This window comes from Triticum aestivum, chromosome 5B (genome assembly GCF_018294505.1).
Source record: "Triticum aestivum cultivar Chinese Spring chromosome 5B, IWGSC CS RefSeq v2.1, whole genome shotgun sequence".
Taxonomy (NCBI): domain Eukaryota; kingdom Viridiplantae; phylum Streptophyta; class Magnoliopsida; order Poales; family Poaceae; genus Triticum; species Triticum aestivum.
The window spans coordinates 381,004,810-381,013,888 of NC_057807.1; the positions used below are offsets into that span (position 1 = coordinate 381,004,810).

General features: G+C 45.2%; 1 protein-coding gene across 1 annotated transcript; it reads left to right on the forward strand.

Moving 5' to 3' along the window:
- The first annotated feature begins 412 nt into the window (after positions 1 to 412).
- LOC123116175 (serine/threonine-protein kinase RIPK) lies at positions 413 to 2,988 on the forward strand. Its single transcript, XM_044537176.1, has 4 exons — positions 413 to 972; positions 1,078 to 1,207; positions 1,564 to 1,700; positions 2,043 to 2,988. Exons 1-4 carry the CDS (start codon positions 571 to 573, stop codon positions 2,697 to 2,699), a joined length of 1,326 nt encoding a protein of 441 aa, XP_044393111.1. The 5' UTR covers positions 413 to 570; the 3' UTR covers positions 2,700 to 2,988.
- The last annotated feature ends 6,091 nt before the right edge of the window (positions 2,989 to 9,079 follow it).

A 9,079-nucleotide genomic window follows, 5' to 3' on the forward strand; every position in this document is an offset into this window, starting at 1 on the left:
GATGGCGCAAGACAGGCGACAAGCATGGAGACCTCCCTTTTTCCTTTTTTTTACGCCTGTGTGGAAGGAAGAAGACGACTCAATAGCGCTATCCAAACCGTTATTTTGTACGGGATCCAACGCCTGGCAGCGGACCGGCCGAACGCTTCGGCCGGTGCGCCGGCGCCTAGCGTCTCCCGGATCCCACAAGGCTTGAGTCAACTCCATGAAACGTAAACAACCTACGTCGTCTCGCCGGAAGAAACTCCAGTTGGAGGGAGGGGTGAGCCACCAACCACCACCATTCCCTTCCCCTGTTTCGCCAGCCATCACATCATCTGCTGTTTTGTCCTACGACGAGCCCATCCGTGTGGTCTGTGGTGTGGGCGTAGGCAGCCGCCCGCACTCCACACTTATATAAAGGCCCGGCCAGCCGCTCCATAGCATCCACTCAAGACGATCTCCGCCGTCCTGCTCACCTTCTCGCTCACCCCAGAGCTCCCCTGCATTCTCAGCTACCGGGAGGCGGCAAACTCTCTTGATCCTTCGGTATTGACATATACTGTACTTCAAAACTTTTCGGTTCTTGCCATGGCTGCGCAATCTTGGAACCCATTCTCGTGCTGCGTCGGCGGCAGCAGAGTGGCGGACGACGACTACGACGACTGCAAGCGGCGGATCAGGCGGAGTGTGAAAGGCTGCCCGAGGTCGTCCTCGAGGATGTCCTTCAAGAGCCTCAGCTCGTCGGGGACGCTGTCGCCGGAGGATCTGTCCATCACGCTGTCCGGCTCCAACCTGCACGCCTTCACCTACGCCGAGCTCCACAAGGCCACGGGGAGCTTCTCGCGCGCCAACTACCTCGGCTGCGGCGGCTTCGGCCCGGTCTACAAGGGCGCCGTCGACGACAAGCTCCGCCCCGGGCTGGCCGCGCAGGCCGTCGCCGTCAAGTACCTCGACCTGGACTGCGGCACGCAGGGCCACAAGGAGTGGCTGGTGAGTGCCAAACAGAGTTTGACAATGCACGCGCCGGCACGATAAAATTCGAAGCCTGGCGGATGAATGATGGCTCGCTTATATGGGTTGTTGTTGCACGCTGAGGTTTTCTTCCTTGGGCAACTGAGGCACAAGAACTTGGTGAAATTGATCGGGTACTGCTACGAGGACGAGCACCGGATGCTGGTCTACGAGTTCATGAGCGGCGAGAGCCTGGAGAAGCACCTCTTCAAGAGTGAGTTACTTCTTCACTGCTTTCTTCTGTCGATTGATCATCCTGAGCATTAACAACATAAAAAATGTGTTAATTTGGAAATCTTGCTAGCACGTACCAGTGCCATCTGGTCCATCAGTGATGAGCTGTTCTTCTGTGTCCCTCAAGTTTCTTTCTCTAAGTCAAGATGATAGCTGAGCTGCTCTCTGCCTTCCAAAAGAACAACACTTGTTCTTTTTTAAAACAGAGGAACCGTAGATATTTGGATATTTTGTATCAAGAATTATTTATCCTACCAACTTCTGAGTGCTTGAAAGTTACAACTCTTGGTCGAGGTGGAGGAGGAAACTGACCTGAAACATCATATTTGCTTTTAGGCATAAATGGCTCTCTCCCATGGATGACAAGGATGAAGATCGCTGTCGGCACGGCCAAGGGCCTTGCCTTTCTCCATGACGCAGACCCACCGGTGATCTACGGCGACTTCAAGGCCTCCAACATCTTGCTCGACTCGGTACGTCACCCGTAACATCAGACTTTCTGCAAAGGGAAAAAAAAAGTAGCATTGAATTTTCTCTTGCATTTGGGAACTGTGGTTACTAACAAATGAGGTCAAAGAAACTTCACACCTCTTATACACTGGAATTACCACAAAAGTGTCTGACAAGTGAAAAATAATTCGATGTCGAATACAGATTTTAAATATTTGGCTTTTGACCAGTTGAATCATCCAAGATGGCATTTTTCTGAACTTTGTTGTGACCTGATTAAAACTCTGAAGATTTTTCACCTCATACGTCTTTGTACGTCACTTCGTGCTATTTTCCTTACAAAGTTCCTATGCTTGCTATTTCAGGATTACAACACCAAATTGTCCGACTTTGGGTTGGCCCAAGATGGGCCCCAAGGCGACGAAACACACGTGACAACACGTGTCATGGGGACTCATGGTTATGCGGCGCCGGAATACATTATGACGGGCCACTTGACTGCCAAGAGTGATGTATATAGCTTTGGTGTAGTGCTTCTGGAGCTTCTCTCCGGGCTGCGATCAGTGGATCGTTCACGACGGATAAGGGAGCAGAACCTGGTGGATTGGGCTAGACCATACCTCAAGCACTCTGACAGATTGTACAAAGTCATGGACCTAGCTCTCGAGTGCCAATACTCATGCAAAGGCGCCGAGGTGGCAGCACTGGTGGCATACAAGTGTCTCAGCCAGAACCCAAAGTCTAGGCCCACCATGACGGAGGTGGTCAAGGCCCTCGAGCCCGTCCTCAGCATGGAAGACTTCTTTCCTGTGGGCCCATTTGTGTTCACAGTCATTGTGGAGGAGGACAAGGTGGTGGACATGAAGGTGGGGGTCGAGGAGAAGCACCAGCACCGTTGCCAGAACCATCAAGACAGGCATCGGCAGAAGTACCCCGACTCAGCAATCCATGCCGGCACTGTGCCCCGCGCCCGCGATGGGTTCATTACCGGGTACAACCGGGAGAAAGGGGCAAAAGACTAAGGTAGGGAAGTGAGTAGGACAATATGGTATGCACAGAGTATAGAGATGTGATAGAATGCCACATCAGTTTATTTCAGATATGTGGATTGTGTTTGTTTTCTTCTTTATAGTTTTTGGGAAGATCTCAGGGGGCTTACGCCCGTCTTTCTTCTTGATAGAGACAACGGGGGTTAGATAAATACAGGGACGCAAATTAGGTGACAAAAGTCCGGTTTTGACTTTCGCAAGGATTATTCAAGATGTTGTGAATGGCCTAGTTAAAAAGGATGCGCAATTTTTCTTTCATTTACACTTCTAGAATTTTGATCCAATAGTTCTCCATTGTTCCAAGTGAGACGAGTACAGGAAAAAATTGGCATGCATGCACGCCTCAGCAAAATCTTGCACAGGAAAAAAAAAAGCAAATTCTCATCTTATGCTAAGAGAGACGTCTTACGATTGACCATATTCAAATGCTTTGTAATTGTATGAGCACTGAGGCGACCGTCGGTAAGGCAATCTCTCTGACCCGTAAATTTTCTCCGGCATTCGTCGCGGACAGCCGAAACCAGTCCACGGACATGGATGCCGGAGCTGGCCATTCAACCTGTCCACATACATTTCAAACAATTTTTTAACAAACCGGATGAAATTCATGCAAACCCAGCGCATTTCATACAAACAAGAAGAAAACATTTAGTACATTTATTTTAACTAAAAAGGATAAAACTATGAGGATATCACTTATCGTTAGCATCTCGCTCAGCTGGGAATTCGAGATTAACCGGAAATCGGCCGATTAATCAATTTTATCGATCGACTATTAATCGGTCATTTTTTTAAAAAATCCTAGATTCCCAACACTAAAACATGTCATATTCAACATCAAAACTATATGAGCGATGCTATGCACACGATGGTGTGCGAACGATTTGTGAACGATCATATATATCAGTCCGTCCATTCACGTGAATGAAGTGCAGTCGACGGCTGGATTCGGCGTCGTTCCACTGTCGTGCATGGCGTGTCGTCCGCCCAGTGTTACCTTGATTTCTAGCCTTTGAATCCTCGTATAATGACAAGCAAAATAGGACAACAATACATATAGCGTAATAATATTGGGCAGAAGTGTTACCTTAATTTCTAGCCTTTAAATTCTCGTATAATGACAAGCAAAATAGGACAACAATACATATAGCGTAACAAGGTCCACAAAACACAAATAAACATAATTTTTGCAAACATAGTGCTATGGATAGTCCAGATTTATCGATAGATTCCCGATAGATCACTTGTCATAACGATAAATCGGCCCAAACGATAAACAGTGAAGATAAGGCATAATCTTATCGGTCACCCCAAGAATAGCGATAATCGAACGATAAATTGCTAAATCGGAAGATTTTTTGAACAGTGCCGGCAACGTGGAGCTTCATTCCGATGACACGGATACATTACACTAGTCTACGGTCGGCCACGGCGGATCCCTTTGTCTTCCCCATGTCCGGCAGCCCGCACATCGGACTGTCGGTAGCCCTAAAGGTATATTCTTCCCCCGTATTTTCTCTATGTCCGAATGCGCTGATCATCGGAGCGACAAAGGGGGTGCTTCGGCTGGAAGGGAATGGAGGCTCCTCCGCTTCTGTGAAGCTGAGGTGGGGGGTAAACGATGGTCTGTGTTGAATCGGGCAAGTCACTAGTTGTGCACTCCGGCGATGCACCGGCGGTGGCCTTTCTGGGATCCAAACGGTGGCAGCCTTCCATGTTCTATCTGTCCTCCCATATGCTGACTCTGGAGTAAAATCAGCATGGTGTCATTGCACCCGGGCAGGAGCGCCCCGACAAAGTCACAACCAGCAGCGTGTGTGGCAAACAACGGTAAACCGATCTGAGGCGTTTAGGTCCGGCCCCTCATCAGTGCACCTGCTGCTAGTTGTTGGCAGCTTATAGATTGGCGGCGACCTGTTGCTAATTAGTAATCAGCGTACCATCGTCATGTGCTCGTCTGTCTGACATCTATATCAAATATAAAAAGACTTAAAGGAGCAGATCCAATTAATTTCGGTCATCAAATCATGTCAATCCAACGACCTAGACTGCTTCAATGTCGAACGCTCAACAAGTTTAGCGTGCAGTTAATTTCATGTCAAATATAGTGCTAATTATAAAATAACACCCAAATAATATCTATATGCACTTAATATACTTCCAAATTAACGTGCATTGCACGTACACATTGACTAATTAGTTTAAGAGAGATGACACCCGGTCACGTAACAGCCCGTACGTACGTACGAAAAAGTTGTGTCCTGACTTAAGCCACCTTGTGAAGCTGTGGATGGATGGATCATGGCCATGGCCGTGCTCTGCATGACGAGTTTTTTTTTTTTTGAAGCACCAACTGTAGAATAATTGTTCTATGGTAATTTTCATTAATAATAAATATTTACAAAAGATAAAACCAAGAAATGCCCGAAGGGGCTTATCCTACTCCATTTTTTTCTAACATTATGATAAAGATTAGCTACTATTCAGGTGTCATTCCAGATGATCCCCAATCCACTTTTTCAGAGTGCCTAAGTACTTTTCTTTTATTCTGTGAACAAGCAGATTCAAATCCTCTTTTAGCCTGAATTTCCAGCATTTCAGACTGTGTGCCTCTTTGTTGAATATTTTTCCATTTCTTTGACACCATGTGGCCCAACATCCTTGAATAATGATCTCCATTGCAATACTTTTAGGAAGTAGTTGGTGGATGAGTTGAATATCATCTGAGGAGGATATTCCAAGTTGTTTCCTCGGTAGCACACTATGCCAACAGCTTTGAGCAAACTCACAATCCCAGAATAGGTGTATTAGGGTCTCTTCGGTTCTATCGTTGCATAGCACACATTCATAGCATTCCAAATGGAAACTCTTCCTTTTGAGCAAATTTCTCGTATTTACTCTATCATGAAGTAACAATTAGAAGAAGATTTTATGCCTAAGTCGACATGCATTCTTCTAGAGCCATTGGTATATCTTTTGCTTCTCATATTTTGGCATCAAATTGTGGTACATTGTAATGGAAGAATATTTGTCTTTCTGACATTTGCCCAACCATTGATCATTTACCTGGTTTTGCACTTAATTTTGGATCATATCCTGTAATATCATGAACTGGTCATAGGCCTATGAGGACATTGGTGTATAAAACAAATCTAATGGATTTTGTTGATTTGTCCAGTCTCCGACTGATATATGTTCCTCCAGTGCATGTGAGTGGAGCTCAGGATATTTATCTTTTAAAGGTTGATCTAGCCAGATGTCCTTCCATAAAAGCATAATGCTTCCATTTCCAATTTTGCAAATAGCATTTTCTTTGTACTCCTGCAGAAGTTTGAGATGACACTTCCACCAGTATGATCCTTCCAATTTGTCTCCTGGGGCTGGGTTTGAGTAATAAGTCTCCCATATCAGGTTTAACCATGGCAGAGGCTGCTTATTTAAGAATTTTTGAATGTTCTTCATTAGCAGAGCCTTATTATGTGTTGTCACATCCAAAATGCCTAGTCCACATTGACTTTTTGTCCTACATACTTTGTCCCATGCTATCAAAGCAGGTCTTGCAATTATTTGCCCAAACTTTCTCCGCAAAAAATCCCTTAGGTACTTATTGATTTGAGAGTAGATTGAAGCAGGCAGTGGTAGTGTACCCATGAAAAAGATTGGCAAAGCAGAGAAGATTGACTTGATAAGCAATAGTTTCCCATCATAAGAAATCATGGTTGATCACCCTGTCAATCTCCTCTCTATTTGTTGGCAGATGGGAGTAAAATCGCCAGCCCTCAGCTTGTTTTCACTAAGTGGGAGCCCTAGGTAGGTGAAAGGGAAGCTTCCTTGTTTGCAGCCTAATGTATTCGGTAGCAGTTGGACCATGGATGTCTCCACATTGATAGGTATCATGATTGACTTGTGGAAGTTTATTTTTAGGTCCGTGTGTGCTGAGAAGTGCTTCAGAAGATTATCCACTTGTTTGAGTTTTCTGGGACTTGCTGGTAGAATCAGAATTGTATCATCTGCATACTGAATTACTGCAAAATCTTGGTTGGAGTTTAAAGGCAGTGGGTATTGAATGAGATCTTCTACCATTGCTTTATTCAATATAGTTTGCAGGAAGTCAGCAGCTAATACAAACAGAAGAGGTGAATATGGGTCCCCTTGTCTCACTCCCCTTTTGAAGTGAAATTGCTTCCCAGGTGATGAGGATATAGACCTGGGGTAGGGTCATAGGCCTGACCTATCCGTCCTACCCAAGGTCCCTACCCTAGAAGATAAGAAGTCCAAGAGGCAGCAAGAGACCCCCAGTCAAAGATGTCGAGTCACTAGTAGAAAACGGAGCTTTAAAACCGGTTTGTAAGGGCCTTTAGTGCCGGTTATGGAACCGACACTAAAGTGTGGGCACTAAAGGCCCCCCCTTAGTACCGGTTCAGCACGAACCGGCGCTAAAGTGCCACCACGTGGCGTGAGCTCGCGCCCCGGTACTAAAGGTTTTTTTTTTGAAAATTTAGAAAAAAAATTGATTTTTTTTCTATTTTTAATTTTTCTGAATTATTTGATGATTTAGTCTCTAATCACCTCTCTTAACTGCTCAAGTATGGATCACTCATTCCAAATCATCTAACTTCCCGACCGGTCACCCATCCCTCTCACTACTCCAGCCCGAGCACGCTAAACTTTCGGGTTCTATTCTCCTTCGTTTCCGAGTCTGCACTTGTTGTTTTCCTGACAATAGTAAGATGTCAATCCTATTAACCCTCAGGAGTTTAGCTTGAGCATGAAGTCACACATTTCACCGTTTGAGTTTGAAACTATTATTCTAAAAAAACAGTAATTATTTAGTAACGGTAATATTTCTTGAATAAGTTTGACCATAGTTTGACCATAGTTTGACCATAGTTTGACCAAAATTCAAAAAATTGAAATAATTATTTAGTAACACAAATACTCTTGAATAATTATGTAGTAACATTAATACTTCTTGAATAAGTAGTTTGACCAAATTTAACCAAATTTTTTTAAAAAAACTGAAATTTGACCATATCTTTTTTTCCTTTTCGAATTTGAGGATTCTAAAAAATTCCAAATAGGCCGTAGGCGGTCTCCATCGGATGCGGATTTTTGTTCTGAATTTTTTGATATATTATACTTTTTTTCCGACATCGTATGCAAAAGTTATAGCCGTTTTACATTTTCCCTACACTTTTTGCAAAACATGTCCAAATATAAGTTTTCAAATTTTCCTAACTAGTAGATATAGTAATATAACTACCTCTCGAAGGATTTTATTTTTTGAAGTTTTTATCATTTTCTTTTGATTTTTTCAAAACTAAAATGGCGATACACGGGGGGGGGGGGGTAGAGTTTGAAAATTGGCTCCTTTAGTACCGGTTCGTGGCACGAACCGGTACTAAAGGCTTGTCCCCTTTAGTACCGGTTCGTGGCACGAATCGGTACTATAGGTTAGACCTTTAGTACCGGTTGGTAACACAAACCGGTACTAAAGGGGCTCGTGGGGACCCGGCCTGACGCCACCCTGCCACTACCCCTTTAGTACCGGTTCGTGGCACGAACCGGTACTAAAGGCTCAACACGAACCGGTACTATTGATCGCAGCCACGAACAGGCACTATTGATCACATTAGTGCCGGTTTTTTTACAAACCGACACTAATGTGCTTCACATTTGACCCTTTTTCTACTAATGAGTGCAATCCACTCGACCAATCATGTCACTCGGGAGTCCTCCTACCTATTGTCACTCGACCACTCAAGGAATCACTCGGCCCACTGAAGATCAAGAGTCACTCGGCATTGTAACGTGCAGGCGTTCCTCCATAGTCTTTAAGGTCATTAATAGCACTTAAGGCTGGCGTTACCTGTAACACCCCTACTTTATGTACATTCAACCCTCTGTAATGGACGATGGCTGGGGTCCTGGGGCACTCTACATAAGCCGCCCCCCTCCTCTGGCACAAGGGTTCGCACCCCCTGTAACATCACACACATATAATCCAGCCGACCGCCTCCGGGCACCGAGACGTAGGGCTGTTACTCCCTCCGAGAAGGGCCTGAACTCGTAAACTCATGTGTACACCTTCACCATAGCTAAGATCTTGCCTCTCCATACCTACCCCCCTTTCTACTGTCAGTCTTAGAACCACGATAGTTTGCGCCCACCGTGGGGCAGGTGTCTTCGCGACTTGTTGGTGAAGTTGCAAAAAATTTCCGATCATCATCATCATGGTTTCCGGCGGCGGATTGGCTGAGGGCCGCGAGAACCGTCTCGACGCGCTCGTTTTCATCGCCGACGACTCCGCTTGGCTTCAGGAAGCTCCCTTTGACATTGAGGCGCTCCCCGTC

Excerpts from the sequence above, each read along its gene's own strand:
- LOC123116175 (XM_044537176.1), top strand. The coding sequence starts at position 571 with ATGGCTGCGCAATCTTGGAACCCATTCTCGTGCTGCGTCGGCGGCAGC. Across the intron at positions 973-1,077 it reads AGGGCCACAAGGAGTGGCTG|GTTTTCTTCCTTGGGCAACT; the intron begins GTGAGTGCCAAA and ends TTGCACGCTGAG. Across the intron at positions 1,701-2,042 it reads CCAACATCTTGCTCGACTCG|GATTACAACACCAAATTGTC; the intron begins GTACGTCACCCG and ends TTGCTATTTCAG.